Raw genomic sequence first — 21,105 nt, forward strand, 5'->3', positions numbered from 1 at the left:
ACACACACACACACTTAGGCACAGTTGTGCCAGAGCATTCTCGTGCCACCATTGATGCTGAAACCGTGCGGCATACATTTGATTTGAAATTTGTTGTTACTTAAAATATTACCATATAAAAATTTTTTGACACGAATACGTGTACAGTAATTGCCTGTTTGATCTATTTGCATTTTTTCTTATTTGCGTGCCTGTGTGTGCGTGTTTAGAGGCATGGGAAGTGTGTGTGAATGTATATGTGCATGTGTTTGTGAGTTTGACATCGGTGTATAATTGTTTCAACCTCTCTATTAATATAATTTTTTAAATTTGTTTATTTATTTATGTATGCATCAGTGAATGTTAGTGTACATGTATGTACGTGTGTACATTGTACTGCTGTTTGTATCTCTACGCGTATTCATGCCTCGTACTCTGACTTGTACCGTGTGTGTATGTATGCACGGCGTATATCATATTTGTGTGCTTATTGTATCCATATGCATAAACTTATCTGTTGAGAAATGATGCCATTAACTTCTATTAATCAAGATATCAACAACAACAATCATCCTACATGATCCGCCCGTGTAGTCTCAAACACCGGTACTCTCTTTTACACCTCTGTCTCTCCTCTCTTTCTTCCTCTCTCTCTCTCTCTCTCTCTACTTGTTTTTCCTTTATTATACATACGTATGTATCTTCATAAATGTTACTTATCGTCTGTTACCTCACGTCGTTTTTCAACGCCAACGAGGACAATTGATGGGATGGGATGGGATGGCAGTCGGTCGGTTGCTTGGTTGATGCATGCGAGAAATTTAAAGGATAGCCTACCTAACTAACATTACGCAAATGTTACACGTCTGAACGTAGGTATCTCTCATTTCAATTTTTCTTCTCTCTATCTCTCTCTCTCTCTCTTTTATTTCTTTTTCACTTTTATTCTTTTTTATCACTTTTTTCTATCTTACCATTTTTTCTATTTTTTTTCTTTTTTTCATTTTTATTTCCTTATGAAGTTGGCCATCCACGGCCAGAGAAGTGACCTTCTCCAAGTGCTCCCCACGTTGCTGTTGAGATTAAAAAAAGCATTCGAAATTAGATTGTAAATGAACTGTTAGTATATAAAGCCTGAAACTATTATTAACAAATGATACTTGGGATGATCTTTTGGAGAGTTCACAAACTCGTATGAACGCCTCCACACTTTAACTCAAGCACACGTGCACGTTGAATATAGATCCAATGACACTGATCTACGCACAAACTCAACACAGACACATCAAAAGAAGCATCAAACTCACAAAAACACATAAAAAAACGACTCACACACACGCACACACACGCACACATTCACGCATACTTAAATTCAGACACACAAGCGCATGGATATGTTCAAATCGCCAATACGTACGCACACAAACATTTATACTCACACACACACATACAAACACACATACAAACACAGCCCTTTACTAAACAATGCAAGTCATACATACACAATCTTACGTAAACATACACAAACATACGCACACATACACATAGGAAGAGCACTCATAGAGGAAGGCAGACATTTAAAATGATAGGTTAAAAATAAAAGATTAGTTGTAGAATGATGACATGAAGCATGCGATGTTATTGCTTGGATCACGCTAATGTATCGATCCTTGCGAATATTATTCAAATTTCAATCCATACTTTCACATTCATTCATTGAATTGCTCACTCACTCATACATTCATTCACTCATCCATTTTTTCAATCGTTCTTCCATTCATATATTTGTTTTATAGTAGTACCAACATCATCTTTGATATTTTGATCTTTGTCACCGTCTTGTTGATGTTGTTGTCATGATTGTTGTTGTTAATGTTGTTGTCGTTGTTGTTTATGTTGTTGTTAATTTTTTTGTTGTTTTTTGATGCTGTTGTTGTTGATGTTGTTGTTATTGTTGTTGTTGATGTTGTTGTTGTTGTTAATGTTGTTGATGATGATGATGTCGTTGTTGCTATTGTTGTTCTTTTGTTGATGTTGTTGTTGTTGCTCTTAATGTTTTTTCATTGTTGTTTATGATTTTATTACTTTGTTCTTGCTTATATTTATGAAAAGTATAATGGACGAGTTTTTTATTGTTGTTGAAAATAATGCTAAAAAATGTTGTTGTTTTTGTCATTTAGTTGTCGTTTGAAACGTTTTGATAGTGTCTTATTGATCATTCAATGTTATCTGTGTCGCTTTTATTTATTTTTTTTTTATTCATGCTGATGTTCGTGAGAAGACATTGTTAAACAGGGCCGATTGTTTGCGTTAATTGCTGATCTTTACTTTCTTATTGTTAGTGTTAAAATCTGTTTTGTTGTTGCTCCAATTAATTATTTGTTGTTAAGTTTGTATAGCAGTTGTTTCTTAAGAGACTTCAGTTTGTTGATTGGTCTGTTAGTTGGTTGGTTGATTGGTTGGTAGGTTGATTGGCTGGTTGGTTGAATGAGGACCCGAGTATTAATTGCTTAATTGAGAAAATTTCTGGTCGAAACGTTTTTGTGTTTTTCAATTTTTATACTTGTCATTCAATGATTTCATCACAAATTTATTATATCTTAATTTTGAAACTTTTTTTTAGATACAATAGTAGTTGAAATAAATGGTAAAAATAATATAAACAAAAAATATAAACAAATGAAAATCAAACAAACAAAACTACAGCAAACAAACAAATAAAACAGAAAAAAGTTGGTTCGAACATCAGTTTGAACGCAGTAACAAATTTTGAAGCGCAAAATTAAAAAAAAAAAGAATTTTATTAAAGTTTAACGTGGCAGAAAACATCGAGCATTGCTGAGCCCTCTGCTGAAAAAGAGCATTACCAATATCATACACGTTCAAAGTTATTGCCTCAGTTATAAATTGATCGTCCATCTCTCTGACGTCACATCCAACTGTGACGTAACAAACGGCGTAACTAATGTTTGAGGATTAGATGAGTTTTGTTGCTGCTGAATGGATGCTGTTGAATTGTTCCTCAGTTTCCCTCTGTGTGTCTTTGTCTGTGTGTGCATGTGTGCATATATCTGTGCGTGTGTTTGTCTGTGTTTGTGTATGTTTGTGCCTTTGTGTGCATTTTTGTTTGGTGCTCTGTTCGTTTCAATTTGCACACGATTTGTGTAAAAATTGGTGTGTGAATTTGTGTTTTGTCAATTTTATATATATATCAACATCATCTATGCTAATATATGTGAATATATATATATATAACACATGTATTTTATTACTTTTGTACGCGTTCGTGTGTCTGTGTGTGTGTGTAAAGCACGTTCATTTATTTACCAACACTATTAAACCACACACACACACACACACACACACACACACGCACACATACATACACACACACACACACAAATGTGTGTATGTGTGCATGTATGTATGTATGTATGTATGTATCCTTTATGAACAGTTCTCAAGGCAAACTCCTATGATTTTAATTTCTCCGTCTGTCACATTAACCAAGCCAATGTGATTAGTTCGTTGAGTTGGGGTGAATTATTTCGAAAGTTTTGATCAAATTTTTTTAAAAAGTTTCATACTTGCACTTATCGCGTACTTTAAATTTTTATTTATATATTTTGGTTTATATTTTGATCTAGATACTTTAATTAATTTTGTGCCTATGTGCTCAAACTTTTAATCTTGCTGTGCTAATTAAACAAATGAAATAATTGAGTTTATTTTCAACACTTCAAAATATGTTAAAATATTATATATGACTACCTTCAAATAACTTATTGCTCATAAGTATAAGATTATTTATATAATTTGAAATTGGTGCTTAACTAAAATTTAGTCGTTTACTCCCAAAGTTTTGAGGTTATATCATTCATGAGTGCTGGCTGAATAACATCATAAATTTTACTATGAATTAAAGGTTGAGTTATTTATTTTTAAGTTTACAATATGGCATATTTTTTGCTTCTCTCTGATGGCCCTGAAGAAACTACCATAATGGCATCGCGAAAGTTGTACGTTGTTTTTTCTGATGTTCATCTGGTGTTTCATTGGTTGGTGGTGCCTGCAACTAACTACCATTGACAATAATGAAGTAGTTATTTTTTCGTCATTATTTTAAATAATAAAAAGAAGAAGAAGAAGAAGAAGAAGTAGTAGAGAATTCATGATTGTAATCATAATCACAATCCTAATGATAACAACTTAAAAAGGTATTTAATAAATCTGCTAGTTCGACTTGCAACTCCGTTATTGATCCAAACATGAGTCTTCATGGCACACGAAAGAGCCATGCGGAATACTTCATCATTATTTTTTACAAGTTTGCGTCGCATCATTGCTTTTTTGTTTTACTGTTATGGCTGTTTTGTTCTATGCTCATTTCCTTCTTTTATTCTTTGTTACCTCGCAAACTCAATTATCGTTCTCTTTGCATTTTTATTTTTGCATTACCATTTTTTATTTCTACGGATTTCATGTGATTTGTCTTCGTTTGGGTTTGTTCTTTTGTTGCTAATTTTCATTCTGTTGTTGTTGTTGTTGTGGCAGTTGTTGATGTTGATGTCATTCTGTTGTTGTTGTTATTGTTGTGGCAGTTGTTGATGTTGATGTCATTCTGTTGTGGCTGTGGCAGTTGTTGATTATGTTGTTGTGGCAGTTGTTGATGTTGATGTCATTTCACGTGTGGATGTTGTTGCCAGTTCCTGGTGTCCTTGACGATGATGATGGTGTTTTGGGCATCAAATTTAATGCAGCAGTCATTTATGTGGATGTAGCTTGCTTACCTGTGTTAGATTTAGAATGTTCTGAAATTATTTATGAGTATTTTTTTGGTTTTAAAATAAGATAGGTGAGGAAGATGAATTAAACAACAGAGCAGATAATGCCATTCAAAATACATTAGTGATGGTGTTGTAAATGTTGATGATGTTGTTTTTGTTGATGTGGATGATGTTATTGTTGTTTTGGACAATCGCTCTGATGACACGTAGTGGTGATTAGTTGTTTCAGCATTAGTATTTTTAAGCCATTAATTTAGCTTTGCGTTCGTTGAATTTTTTGCATAGGAAATTTCGTTGCAATGTTATTAGGTAGCCAATTTGCATACGATGTATTTGTCCGCTGCATGTCTTGTGCTGTTGTGAAATTGTTTGCTATATTGAAGAGTTGCGAATTTTGCAAACATGTCAACACAAGATAAACAAAAAATATAAAATAAAATCAAGATGCTCACATGGATGTCTATAACACAATATCAGATGTTTTACCAAATAGAAATCATGAAATAGTTTCAATGATTTTTATGTTTAATGTACTTAATCACAACAAAATTAAAAAATAATAACATTATTATTTTATTATGTTTAGTAATAAACAGCATCACGTTTTATAACTGCATCATTGGCAGCACAACTTCTACAAAAAGAAAATGAAAAAAGCAAGAAAGTAGATAGCAGCGCCAAAAAATATCTACAGCAAAGGCACCAACCATAGAAACAACACCAGCAACAACAACAACACCAGCAGCAGCAACAACAACAACACCAGCAACAACACTTGCAACAGCACCAACAACAGCAACGGTGGTTAACGATGCGGTAGTCGTTTCAGTTGTTTATTGACAACAACTGGTGACTTGCAGCGTGAAATTGCGAGAGAGGGTGGTGTTGTTGTCTCTGAAACTTTCAATTTAGATGAGCTTCTTGTGTCAGTGTGCATAAAGAGCTCATCCCAACATTTTGTTTGTATATGTATTTGATAAGTTTTTATACTGTATATATATATATATATATATATATATGTGTGTGTTTATTTTTGTATCTATGTATGTATTTCTCTGTAAGTTTTTGTTTCAATGTGTGTTTGTGTTTTTATGCGTGTGTTTGTGTGAAAGTAACCTTTCATGTAAAATGTGACTGATAAACGAGATCCGTGATAATATGTAAATGAGCGTTGAATGTTAATTTTATGCTGAAATATTTTGACTTGAATAAACTATATTTAGTTGAATTTTAAACATCTGTATGTACATCTACTTATTTCAAACAATGATCTTGCTTACATTTCTAGACTACAAACTAGAGTTCAACAAGAATATTTCTCTTTCGTAATTTTGTGTTTTGTTGCTTTTAGTATCATCAGAAATTTTGAAACACTTGTATCTTCAGTGATTTAATTTACAAATAACAATAGAAAAGAAATGTATGAAATATAGAAACATAGTCATAAACCACAACTCTCAATATCGAAATCTTATTTTCACAAGTGATATTTTTGGAATTTTCATTAAATCTTCAGAAAAAAATGTGTCAAACTTTTGTTTATGAAAGCAAAAAAAGTTTTCAATCAAATAATGCGATCCTAGAGAAGAAAAGTGGGAGGACAAAGGGGCTTAATGCTTATTCGAGATGCTCTCCACGCATTGCAGCGTCTCATAATGCTCTCACTTCCTCGTCTGCTCATTCTTTCCTTCTACTGCAAAATCGAACTTTTGTTTTTCAGTTTTTCAGAAGACTCATCGTTGATTGAAAATGCAACAAAATATTTTTCAAAACATTTTCTTGTTTCAATTTTCCGAATTCATTTTTAAATAATTTTGCTTCTATAAAAAAAGTAGAAATGTTGATTTTGGCTGAGAAAATACAGTCGGTAAAAATTTGACAAAATTAAAAATAAAACTTGAACGAGTTGTCTAATAATATATTTATTTTTACGTATTTATGTACAGTACATACAAATCCAGTACATATTCAGCGTAGTCTTCTGAAGCAGAGAAGGTTGCGCTGGCTCGACATGTAGACCACATCGTACGTCGCATGGGAGAACTCCTAGAGGTATTCTTTATGCCAATTTGGTCAGGGGTATAAGAACAAAAAAAACAATCGGTCATCCAAAATTAACTTACAGAGATGTCTGCTAGCAAGGCATCAGAACTTCAGACACTGATGAAAACCTGTCGGAAAATGATTGCTCAGGATTGAACAGCATGGAGACAAAGTGTTCGATATGGTATTTTGGTAGGAGAATCTAAAAGATCTGAAGCTGCCTCCAAAAGGCGCAAGTGAAAAAATGCACCTCATTTGTCGATCCTTCAGAAGCATCCTAATATCAAATCAAATCTCTGGTAGAGTTTGTAACTCAAGAATTGGTATGTTCAGTCACAGAAGATTATGCAATAAATGAAGAAGGATCATAAAGAGTGATACTGCTGGGCGCATCCATTGTCTTTCCAGGCAATAACAGTACATATATAACCAACAAAAACGCATACATACATACATATGCAAATGTACACATACATACATACACACACACACACACATACGTACATACATACATATATGTACAGTACAACTACAACATACATATGTACATACAGTAGCAAATCTAGACAACTTTTTCAAAGTGTTGTTTGAGAAATGTTTCAATATTCACAGGTAGCCAACATTTTAACGGGAAGCCAACGTTTATGTTCATGTAGTCAAAATTTTACTTAATATCTTTCTTTGGCTTATAATGTCGATTTTTTTCAAAAACGCTACTTTTTTCATTATAACAATGACTTTTACAAAGTTTTAACACAAATAACGTTCAGAGCGGGGGGCACTGGCCCTCCCGGCCTGTCTAAATCTGCCGCTGCTTATATACACACACGTGCAAAATAAATAAAACATAAAAATCGTGATGACCGCATCACATGTGCCTGACGTGAGACATGCGCTCTATACAATTTATCAGCAGCAGGTCAAAGATCTCGAATATAATGAAGGTTTTTATGAGGATTCACAATAACTATCCTCTTTGTTAACATTATTGTTTGTTTGTTTGTTTGTGCCTTTGTTTTTGTGTTTGTTTGTTTTTTCGCTCGTTCCTTTTTTTATTAATTCATTTGTTTGTCTGTTTGTTTGTTTAATTGTTTGCTGGTTTTACTATCAGTTGTTTAATTTGTTGGATGGCTGTTAGGTCGATTGATTAGTCAATCAGTCGCTTGTTTGCATATTTAAGTCAGTTTTGACTGGCTGCATGTATTCACAGTGTTGCCATTGTTTATCAACTGTTCGTTTCTTTTGAGACGTAAAAGAAACTGCAATTTAAATTTATTAAATTCTAAAAAATCAAAAAGAACAATTATTACAGAAACATTGAACAGAAAACAATCTATTTATAACAGTTACATTGACTTGAAAACAATTTTTATGTACTCTCAACATTATAAATTTTTGACTCAACGACAAAATCTTCATTAACTAGTCAACAAAAGCGTGCATACAGCACACAACTGAACAAGCAGCAAGACGGCAATCTGTGAGAGAAGCACAACCAACCCCAGTATAGATCTTTCAACAAATTTTTAAACAAACAAAAATGTTCACATTTACAATAATAAAGAAATATATTGAAAATAATTTTAACTATAGGAGCGAGTAAAACGGTTTAATGCATCATTATTATGAACGCGCCAAAAAGCAAGACTGCCAGACCAATATTACAATTACGACTGCATGATTAGTTTTGCTTCTGTTGCTTCTGTAGCCACTGCTGCTGCTGCTAACATGAAATTTTTATTTGTTTTTGTTTTGATGATGTTTTTTGTTTAGAAAAAAGAATTTTATGATTCACACCAGAACATTCTTGTCGTTGTTTTTTTTCTCAACGTCAACAACTTCTTTGTCTTTATGTCGGTCGTAGCGTTGTAGTGTCACGTTCACTTCTTACGTTCAACCAGTTGGTTGTCGTTGAGTTGTCGTCGTTGTTGCTGTTGCTGTTGTAGCTGTGGTGATGTAGTTATAATTTTTTCAGATATCTTTCTAGTACATTTTTAAAAGAACCAACAGCAAACACACAGCGCCTGTTAAAACGAGTGTATTATTAACATTAACATTATACATATTCTATTTTTTCTTTATTATTCCGACCTGCCTACATGTTATTCAATACTTATGTGAAACTTTTGTGCCACAAAAGCTGAACCATCCACACCACACAACGTACACACAAAATACACATTATATACATCACACACGCATGTCGGGTGATGGTCTGGGTTTGGGACTTACGGATTTCGAACCAGGCTCTTTTACCGACTGAACTAACTAACTAAAACATCTATAAACAAACATAAACAAACATAAATAAACATATACAATCATAAACAAATTAAAATGAAAAAAAAAACGCCAAAAAATGTGTACGCCTCAAAACTAATACTTGCTGGAGTGCAAGCAGTCTATCATTATAATCCATTATCCCATGGAAGGAATATTTTGCACTTGGAATAAAACCGCTATAAGAATAAAATTAACAACATCGATAATAATTATAAGATTAATATAAGTAAAAATAAGAATTATAAAAATAATAATAATATCGGCTCCAGTTAGCGCGTTAGCACCTTGCCACCGTGTCTTGTGATTGATTTCTTAATTGATTTGCACGATCAAGTAGGATGGAAAAATTTTTTTCAAAATTTTTATGATAATTTTAATCGATTATTTCAAAAAAATAAGCACAAAATATTATTAATATTAGTGAGAAAAATTATAACAATAACGAGTATATGCAATTACTGTTAACACAAGTGTTATAATTGGTGTTTATCGCAATAATTAAAAAATGAAATACGTTATTTTGTTTTTTGTTCATGTTATGTTATTATTTTTTTTTATAAAAATTATGAAAAAAGTGAGAACAATACATGTAGCTATACGCTGGGCCCTGATGTTTCATAATGAAAGACACAACTGCATCCATACTCTCTGCAGTTGGTGAATTTCCTTGTAATCATTTTTGAAATTGTTGCTTCAGGCTGTCCAAGTGATGAGTGATATTAAAATTTGGCAACTGTATGATATAAAGAAAATAAACATTAAATTTCCATCTAGAATTTATTAAATGCAAGAAAGAAAGATTGAATGAGTGTGAGTAAGGGAATGATTGAATGAGTGTGAGTAAGGGAATGATTGAATGAGTGTGAGTAAGGGAATGATTGAATGAGTGTGAGTAAGGGAATGATTGAATGAGTGTGAATGATTGAATGAAAAATGAAGAGGCAGGATGAAAATTAGGAATCACATTGTTAGCGGTACGAAGAAGTTGACGAATGTAAGATGGCAGCTGAGAAGAAGCAGGTGCAACTGAGGTTTCGCCGACATTAATTAATATAATTGCCAGTCCAAGTAAAATAAATCACTTTCAAGTAAATTTTTAAAAACAAACTAAAAAAACAATCACGAAGCTTCAGTTAGAAATCCAATAAAATAATTATTCAAACGTAATTGCGTTCACAGGAATAAAAAATATTAATTGAAATAAAACTTCTATGAACAGAAAAAAATCTTTTTTAAATTTAAAATATAATGGCAAAAACATTTTGAAAGATTTTTCAAGAGAAAAACTGAGAAAAAACTCGATTTGAGAGAGTAGCGAGCATAATATTCCCCTTAGTGAGCAGTCTCAATTCGTTACGTTACGACAGAGCGGAGCTGCGCGCTAATGCACATCTCATGGATACCTGAATGAAACATCCAATCCATTCTCTCCCGGCTTCTTTTCAAATTTATTTTTTGAAGAAAAAAAATTATTTTGATGGACAGAAGATGCTTTCTACAGCATTGTTTTTAAATTTTATACAAATTTTCAACTTAGGCAGAGTTGTAAAAAACCGCGATGCATTTTTTTTAGTTTTCATCTCTACTGGTACAATAACATAATTTGTAAGTAACGCAAATTAATTTCCAAAATTTTCTAAATAAGTGGTTAATCCCGAAAACTTGTTGAAATTATAGACATTATAGCATTTAAATTTGTATTCCCCACTCTAAAATGTTCAGTTATTTTATTGATAAATATAGAAATTTTTATCGCTAATTTTCATTTTAAATTCCCCAACAGATTTTCTTTATTAACGGTCAATTTGAATATTCGCATGTCGGTCTCATCATAACTAGACTATTTTTCAGGCTCATTTTTATCATCACCATTATGTCATCATCATTTTAAAAGTTACCATATTATCATTCTTATCATTATCATCACCGTCATCCTCATCATCATCATCACCACCATCATAATCATTACCGTCATCGAAGTCATCATGTGACTCGTTGACTTGAATCTCCAACCGCAGACGTGCAGGCAGAGGACCTTGGGAATTATTCATGCGAAGTGGCCGGACCCAACAACGTCATCGTTGCCATGGTTACCCATTACGTCATCGTTCCCGGTTTGTCTGTCTGTATGTCCGTTTGTTTGTTTGTCTGTTTATTTGTTTGTTTGTCTGTCTGTCTGTCTGTCTGTCTGTCTGTTTGTCTGTCTGTCTGTTTTGTTTGTTTGTTTGTTTGTATTGTTCACCTGTTTGACTTTTTGACTGTTTGCTTGTTTGTCCTATTATGTTTGTAATCTGTTGTTCGTTTGTCTGCTGGCTTGTTTGTTTGTCTTATTATGTTTGTAGTTTGTTTGCTTACATCTTTTCTGTTTGCCTGTGGAAACGACGATAATGTCTGTTGCAGGCTACGTTGTTGATTATAGTGCTAATGATAACGATACGATGACTTTGAAAAGTTAAAAAATCATCCCATACATTATTCATGCTAGTTGCGTTTTGGCTGCAATTTTTTAACTTAAAAAATTGTCTATATTTCTAAAAGTTATATTTTCAAATGAAATATTCTTTAAGTGTTTTCGTAACCGACAAACTCTCTATTACGTTAGCATGACATTGTCTAAATTGCATCTAACTGCACTCAAAAACTGACAGCCCCATCGTTAAATAACAGTATTATGTATATTTAATCACGTGATAAATTGTTTATTTTTCTAACGTATTAAAAAACTATATAGGATAAAAGCTAAAGGTCAATTACACTTATCCAAAGTTCAGAGGATTCAACAACACGCCACAAACATCGTATATGATATACATGCTAAAGGACGCAAATAGTTGGGGATCTTTTAGTCATATTTGAACCCGGCTACTGCGAAACAGTACCAGAGATGTGTATGAATTTGGTATTATTACCAAATATTTAGAATCCAGATTTAACTGTTGACGATGTTAAGATGAGGTATAATTGGAGGAAGATTTTTTGGGATGTGGAAGTAATGAGAGACCTAAATAAGAGATACTGCGTGGGTGTGCTGTGTGAACAATTGTCTGCGATGGAGTTGTGCTGTTGTTTGTGTTGTTGTTGTTTATGTTTATGTAGTTGTTGTTTGTGTTGTTGTTGTTTGTGGTGTTGTTGTTTGCTTTGTTGTTGTTTGTGTGGCTGTTGTTGTTTGTGTGGTTGTTATTATTTGTGTTGTTTCTGCTTTGCTGTTGTCTTGTTATTGTTGTATTGTTGTTGGGACCATGTTGGTTTTGTCGTTGTTTATGCTGCTGTAATTGCAGTTGATGATGTTATTAAAAATACTTCGGTGTGATGGTGTTACTTCTGCAGACGTTTTGATTGCAACGCTTGTTGTCGTCTTTTATTGTTGTTTGTTGCTGCTGTTGTTTGTTGTTGTCATGTTGGTGTTGTCGTTGTTTATGTTTTTGTAATTGCTGTTGATGTTGTTATTAAAACTGCTTTGGCGTAGTGGGGTTATTTTTGCAGATGTTTTGATTGCAACGCTTGTTGTCTTTGGTTTTATTGTTGTTGTTGTTTGTTGTTGTTGTTGTTGTTGTTGTTGTTGCTGTTGTTGTTTTGTTGCTGTAGCCATGTTCGTCTGGTCGTTTTTTATGTAGTTGTAATTGCTATTGATGTTGTTATTAAAAATACTTTTCTTCTTATTCATAGCCCATGTTCTGAAGTTCTGTTGTTAGGATCTGCTCGTCCTGTGTTGTTCGAATGGTTGTTGTTGTTGTTTGTTGTTGGTTGTTGTTGTTGTTATTTTTGTTGTTGTTGTTGCTGTTGTTGGTTGTTGTTGTTGTTTGTTGTTGTTGTTAAATCTCATATCTATGGAAATGTTGAAGCAGAGGAGAAGAACAAGATGCGTTTTTTATTGTAATGACTTTTTAAACATTCGTCCGTTTGTTCGGTCGCGTTAATATCTTGTTAAGATGTACTTGGATGTTGTTGTGGTTTTGTTGTTGTTGCTGTTGTTCTTGATATTAATGCTTGGCTATCTTGTTGATGTCATGACTGGTGCTATTGTTGTTGTTGTTGTTGTTGCTGATGTCATTGTTGTTACTGCAGGCCTTTTGTTGCTAGGCTGACCGATTTCAAATTGAACGTCCCTGTCCAATGAAATTACTCAGTGAAGTCAGAGCCGAATATGCAAATTTCAAATATTCAAATTACATTTCATCATTCATCACTTGAGGTGCAGGTTTACCTCTTTTCTCATTTCAATAGCGCTAATAATATGTTTCTGTTGACAAAAAAAAAAATTTGTAACTGTTGCAATTAACGAATGTTATACAAAATCGTTTATACATATATACGTACAAAGATATTCATTATTCATCGTGGAAGAAGCATTTTCATTATGAAATTCTGTTGTATTTATTGAAAGAATAATTTGTTGGCACGCGTGTGGTGACAGACAACAACACAAACAAACACACAAGCAAACTAGCAAACAAACACACAAACAAACAAACAAACATGAACAAGTAGAAATAGGCAAATAAATGTGTTATTTGTAAAGATTGGATTGAAGTGGAATACATGGAAATATTTTCAAAGCATTTGTTGCTTGTAATATATTTTATGACGCATTTTGTTATTTGTTTGTTGATAGGGAAATGTTGAAGATGCTCACGTTGGGCGTTCGTCCTGTTTTTGTTGTGTTTGTTTTTAAAACTGTTAAGGTTGTTGTTGATGTTAAGAGAGTTGACAGCATAAAGTGATGTTGTTGAGGATGTTAATGAATGATGTCTGTTAATGTCGCTCATTCATACATCAATATTGATGGATTGATGCTATTAAATTTGCATTTGCTGATGTGATGATGCTTTTTTATTATTTTTGTTACTGGTTCCTGCGAACGATTGCAGTTTCGCCACCATCCAAATATCTTGATCGAATGAACGTGAGTTGTAGCATGGAAAGAGATCGTTCATGTGTAGGCACTTACAAATAGCATAGAATGTGACTGTTCAATCCCTATAACGCGATAATAGCAATTTTGAAAATAATTTCTCTTCTTACTCTTCTGACTGTAAGCCGGTGAAGATCCAACAGGATAAGACTGACATTATCAAACATTGATGCACCGAGAAAGATTTGGCAAGAAGGTTCTTAAATGAGAGAAGATTTCACTCCGTTGAAAACAACGAAAAAACTGTCACCACTGAAGACTTGAACCAGACATTTCAATACATCAAGTGAATATTTCAGTCAGAGCCCACTAAATTGAAAGAACATTCTTCATTCTACATTTTTATATGCAAACACACAAACACACAAAAACACAGACATAATTGTCATCCGCCAGCACATTCACGTTTGCAATGATGTGTTAGTGGTCAGTCTAACATTGCAATGTTATTACGATGGAGGTGATGATAGGTTGTGATGTGTTTTGTGATGTGTTGTGTTGTGATGTTTTGGGATGTGTTGCGTCGCTTTAACTTGCCTAGTAGCAGCAGCAATTTATAGTTTTTTGCAAGAAGCGGACAGGACAAACGTAAAGTTGCTGGAGGAATTGTATTAGCATAATATAAACACACTCAGGTCTCACAAATCAATTCATACCTACGTGCCGCATACACATCTCTATGTACGTGAATGCGCTCGCGCTTGACAATTATGCCATTGTTCTTTTGTGTCTGTGTGTTTGTGTGTATGTGTGTTTGTGTGTATGTGTGTTTGTGTATGTTTCATGATGTTTGTGTCTGTTTCAGTCCGTAATAGCTCATATAATCATCTGGATTGGAAATTTAAAACATTTAAAAAGTGTCAATTCGTTCATAAATAACTATTTCAAGCAAGCGTATATTACAGATATTTTTGTTCGTATGTAAGCATGTTTGTATGTGCGTGTGTGTATTTGTGTGTGTTTGTGTGTGTGTAAGTGTGTGTAGGTATGTAAAAAGCTACACGTCTCATTCTTGAAATGTATGGAGTTTGTACGTGCATGCAACTATGCCAAATTCTTCAATGTTATATCATACCATTGTGTACATCCACGCATACATATATCTCATGATCACATAAATTTCTACCATTACACTAAAAAATGTGTATGTATGTATTGTATATATATATATATATATATATATATATGTGTGTGTGTGTGTGTGTGTGTGCGTTTGTGTGTATGTGTGTGTGGTGTGTGTAAATTATTTTATATTAATAGATTAGATATGAAATATGTACCTTTTGGTATGTTATTACTCATAAGTAGGTTATTTTCATCACCATGGAATGTGTGTAGCTACGTTCATGCGTGTTGTATGCGTGTGTTACTTCCAATGTGATAACAGCAATGCCTGTGAAGATGATGATGATAATGTTGTTGTCGATAATAATGATAATGATGACAACTAACAAAACTAGAGATGATGTTGATAATGGTGATGTTGTTGCTGTTAATGATGGTGATGATGGTGATGATTGTGGAAATGCTTGTGATGATGATGACGATGATGATGATGGTTATACTGAAGATAGCACAACAGATAAGACCGTTGATGACGCCCACGTAAACATAGATGATGACAATAAAAGAATGACGTCATGGTGGTAGTCCCTCTGATGACGCAACGATGATGCAACTGTGTTGAAAATGTGTTACCATGATGACAATGATGATGTTTGCCATGGTGATGTTTGCCATGGTGATAATCCGTGGTGATAATCTTGCAGTTGATGTTGGATATAAGGATGATTAAACGGACGATGCAAGCCTCCTGGTGTTGTTGATGATTATAAAGAGTGAAATAAATGGCGCGAATTTCGTTTGTCGTCGTTCTTTTGTTATAAATGCGAATATTAATGAAGAGGGAGAGTTTAAATTGAAGCATTTGTCTTGCAATATATCAGCAACAACGAAGCCTTGTTTATTTCCAAGGAACTTTCCTAAATTATTCCAGGCTGTTTTTAGTTGTTCGTATAATACTGGAAGAACGCATTGTTCATGACAAAACTTTTTTTATGAAAGATGTCGCAACTGAGTTGGGTTGCATGTTTAATTTATTTTTGTATTAAGTTCAATTGTTTATTTTGTTGTTTTTTAATTGCTGTTTCTTTGTTAATTTAAACAATGTTTATCAATTATTTAATTGAATAATAGTTTTGTTCGCTCAAACCTAAACATACGAACATGCACATGCACACATACACAAACATACAAATAAGCACACATTAAGATAAACATACACAAACATACAAACAACGACACATCAACATAAACATACAGAGACAAACAAACACCAACAAACAGAACGATGTGCATACATTTGCTGCGATTTTTAGGTTCTACATTAGAAGAACGCACGTGTTTCCAGCTCATTTGTGTGTCTCCACGTTTTTCACATTTTCGATCGGTCGGACAAAAAATTTTGAGACAGTTGATTTTTTGTGTGGTTTTTTAGCAACAAAACTGAGTGTTGAACATTTTTACATGACGTCATTTCCATCTAGATCTGGTGATGAGTGTCAACGTGTGATGAACTTTTTATGATTCTAAGAATCTTCTTCAGGCATTCCATCACAACAGACCACATATTCTGCAACATGTGCATTTTTCAGGTGCTGTCCATTGAAAAAGTTTGTTGGTTCGTAATTTGGCGCGTCAATTAATGCAACGTTGTAAAATTATCATACAAAAAAAGGAAACATGACGAAACGAAATTTCAAAAAGAACCACACACATGCATGTGATAAAGAAGTTTTAACATTTTTTTGTACTATTCATTCTGTGTGTTGAGTGAAATATATTAAATTAAGTCCTGTCTGTAAGGTTTTGTTGTTTCTGCTGGTTGCTACACGCGATTCATGCATGTCTTGCGCGACGACAACAACACGCACCTGTACGCACATCCAACAACTACTACATACCCACATCCAACAACAACAACAACATTCAATACAATCCTTTCCTCAATATTTTTCAAAAACATCAACAACAAACACACAGTGCATGCAAATACATGTGAAACAACGTATCCCGCGCATGCATGTAACAGGCGGGAATCTCTCGCTCTAACCAATGAACGTCTTAAAGATATTTCATGTAAGCAGAAACGTAAACAAGTTTTCCAGTTAATAATGTTTATAAATTGTGGTTTGCAATCAAATCTAATCACAGCCATGTATTTATTGGACGCTATTTCATTTTTTCTCCTCCTAATGTTGTCTCTTTGTTTTTTCTTTATTATGATTGCTCTCTTAAATATTCCTTGATTTATATTTGGTTGTCTTTATAACAATGTAGGATGTTTTTGTCGTTTCGTTTCGTTTGTTTTGTCATCATTATTAACCATCATCATCGTTATCGTCGTCGTCTTCAACATCACCATTAGTGATGCTATAAATACCATTTGCACATCAACAACATACCGCATTCATCGTCATCATTGCCACATTCAACGTCATCATTATACCACGATCATTATCAAACTAATCATCATCATTAGTTTCATCGTCGTCGTCATCATCATCATCGTCGTCATCATCATCATCATCGTCGTCATCATCATCATCATCGTCGTCATCATCATTTCTATACAGCCCTCATCGATCGTCTGGTGCTCAACTCCAGAAATGTCACCAAAGATAGCAACAGAGCATTGTCCCCCTACTCATCATCATCATCATCGTCGTCGTCATCGTCATCATCTTCATCACTTTCTTCATCATCAGCAGAATACTTATCATCGTTATCATCAAATACATTTCCGTCATTATCTTCTCAACCATCATCATTGTCACTGCATTCAAACCAAGTATCCCAAAAATCATCCTCATCATTACTTTCTCATCACCATCCTCATCACATCCCATCGTCATCATCCTCATCCGGAAATTCCTTGCCAGTCCTCTCCTACACGGAAGGTACTCCTGGCGGATTGTACTGCATAGCGCAGGGAGGTTATCCCATTCCCACGTTCAACTTGCAGGTCGGAAGCAGGATCATCTGGGACGCGAAGACCGCCGTCAGGGTCACCAGGCTGGGAAATGTTACCGGTCAGTTGTTTGTTAGTGATGGATTACATATTGTAAGTGGAAAAATAGTGGGATAAATAAATGCGCCACACTGTCTGTCCGGGTTCAAATTCAAGATCATCCCGCTAATAATACGAAAAATATATAATTGCTGATTAAAAACATATTTACGTGCGCTCTGTTTTTTAAACTTTTAAATTATTTCAATGGGAGGAACGATCTTTAACCTTCAACCTTTAGTTAGCTTATTAGTAGTTAGGTGGCTTCTGGATAAATGGTTGCTATTTAGTTGAAGAGTTATTAATAATGACTGAGTTGGCTGGTTGCTCGTTGGAATTCACGAAAACAAAATTTACACTGACTAACTATTTAAAATAAATTTTCAAATCGATATAAGCGTATGTATTTAAATTACAAAATTAAACTTTACAACAATTAGTGTTTTAATCGTGAAAAATATATCTAATAAGAATGATGCTTTCTCGTCAGGCATGAAAGTGTTGTACCACACGACATTTTATTGGGTGGCCAACTTTGTAGCCACGCCTCAGAACGACGGCGAAGTGGTCAGATGTTCGGTGAGCATCAGTGGCAAGCACGTCAGTCAAATCGAACGGAACATAAGCGTGCTCTGTATGTTCATTCATTTATTCATTCCTTCATTCACTCACTCATTTCTTTATTCATTCATTCACTCATTCGTTCATTCATTTATTCATTACTAATTTGAATGAAGGAGTGCACACAATCCTTCTCCATACAAACATCTGATCATGCAAACGCCCAGACGCACCTCTGATAAGATGCGACGATTACGAGCCAACGGCCTACCTGAACGACAAAAATGTTTTCATCACGTGCCACATCAAATCCAAACCAGCCCTCAACGAACTCTACTGGGTAGTCGACGACCTAGGGACCAAGGTGCATGAGACCAAACCCCACGATGTCTTCTGGGTGCTTATTGAGGTTCGTTGATGATGATTGTTGTTGATGGTGGTGACGATGGTGTTGATGATGTTGATGGTTGTGATTATAAAGCTATGAACGATGATTTGATTACAATCTATTTTCACACAAAGATTAAAAATAATAGTAATGATAATGATGACATTGAAAATAAATTTAAAACCAAAATGTTGACCGATGTTAACATTGAAAAACACTTTAGATGAAGTAATAACTTACAGAAAGTTTTCATTCAAAATCCACTCATCTTTTCTTTCAGCATCTTCATCGCACCAGCATAAACAAAATATTTTATATCTATTGCTACAATTGATGCTCGAGTGTGCAAATTAAATATTCTAATGTACTCTTAACAGCTGTAGAATCAAGTGGTAGATTCACCGGGTTTTGAAATGATTGTATTGTGCGCAAGCTGACGTGATTCCCATTTGTTGCACCAATGTTGGTAATGTTGATGCTACGTCATTTTTGAAAAAAAAATTAGAATATTTTTATCTAACTTTGTTTTGTTTAGTGAATTAAGAGTTTGTTGTTCGTCAATTTTCTATTTTGGCCACATTATAAATGTTCTTGCAACTGCAGTCGTTGTTTTCGCATTATTATTTCTCGGAGTGAAACGGCGCGGCATATTGAGGCAATTTGTCTTAGAGCCTGCAAGCTTCTAAATGATTCATTCGCAATTCCAGCGCTGCTCTCTAAATGCTTTTGTTTATCTTTCTCGTTAATCACACATTTCGTTAGAATGTTGCGAAACATGTATATTCGTTCTTTCTGCTTTTATGAATTCCCTATTTTTCAACCTCCATATTTGTCCTTCGGTTCAATTATTGAATTTGCAACGAAGTTAAATGCATTGAAAAAATAATTTGAAGCAGCCAAAATATTTTATATTGCTATCTTGAATTGTATTTTCCAAATTGTAATTTATTTGTTTTTTTTGAGAAAGTAAGTTAAGCAGAGAGATAAACTCAATAAAAAGTTATTTCCTTACTTAATGTTTAGTGTTGTTTGAATCTCTGAGTGTGTGTGTGTGTGTGTATGCGTGTGTATATGAGAGTTTGTATGTGTTTTTCTCTGTGTCTGTATGCATGTATGTGTGTCTGGGTGTTCTCATATGTGTATTTTTGCGTGCGTGATGCGTGTGTGATTATGTATGTGTGTGTCAATCATAACTGCAAACTTCATAGTTTTAAAACATTTTTTTGTTTTTAAAACTTAAAAAACTTTGTAATAAAGGTTTCGTTTTTGTGTTTCAACAAAATCATAAACAGCAAATGATTATTTGTTCAAAAATATAGAAAACTTAGCGATATTATCGAATTTCACTTTCGAGTGATCGAGTGTGATTCATTTTTATTTAAATGCAAGATGTGCATTTTTGCCAACTTTGTTATTTTAAAATGACAAAACATACCCGTTGATTTTTTTAAAAACCATTTTCAATCTGAGTCATGTTCATTTGATTTTTATTAATTAATTATTACAATTTAATAAGCATTTGAATTGTGCGAAGTTTTAAAAGATTTATAGGAAATAAATATTTTAACGTTTGTTGTTAGACAGCAGTCAACACAGTGTGAATGTTATTCATTAAGCATTCACAAATTTAAAAAAATTCCTAAGTTGTTTAAAGAGTTTTCATATTTATTTCATACTAAATACATGTCTTTGTTAGTTTCTTGTTTAATATTTATGAAAATTTTTAAGAATTATTTTTGAGTTGTTTGTAAATAAATATTTCCATTTTTTAAATTTATTCAAGTTTCATTTCAAAATTTTGCTTCTGGCAAAATGTCAAACCGGTCTGAGAAGTTGAATATGTGAGAGATAAGCTTGTAATAAGTCAAGGAAGATTGCTACGCGGCTTCGTTGGAAAGCAGTCAAGAATTCAAAAATATTTCTATAGAGGCAAAAAATTATTTCCAACAATTAAAAAGTACAGCAGTTAAAATTCAGCTCATCCGTGTTTAAAATAGTTTACTCATAATTTTTACTTTTTTTAAATATTCTATTAAATGTCTTATTTTAAAATTGAATAATTAAACTGAAACAAATATAATCA

The 21,105-nt window shown here is 33.6% G+C and overlaps 1 protein-coding gene across 1 annotated transcript; it reads left to right on the forward strand.

Moving 5' to 3' along the window:
* Positions 1-17,672: 17,672 nt before the first annotated feature.
* On the forward strand, positions 17,673-19,052 carry HELRODRAFT_160468 (hypothetical protein; the record flags this gene model as incomplete). The annotated part of the gene is made up of 4 exons (XM_009017424.1): positions 17,673-17,700; positions 17,946-18,095; positions 18,564-18,707; positions 18,862-19,052. 4 exons carry the CDS (start codon positions 17,673-17,675, stop codon positions 19,050-19,052), a joined length of 513 nt encoding a protein of 170 aa, XP_009015672.1.
* Positions 19,053-21,105: the final 2,053 nt, after the last annotated feature.

Source organism: Helobdella robusta (genome assembly GCF_000326865.2).
Source record: "Helobdella robusta unplaced genomic scaffold HELROscaffold_2, whole genome shotgun sequence".
Lineage (NCBI taxonomy): Eukaryota > Metazoa > Annelida > Clitellata > Rhynchobdellida > Glossiphoniidae > Helobdella > Helobdella robusta.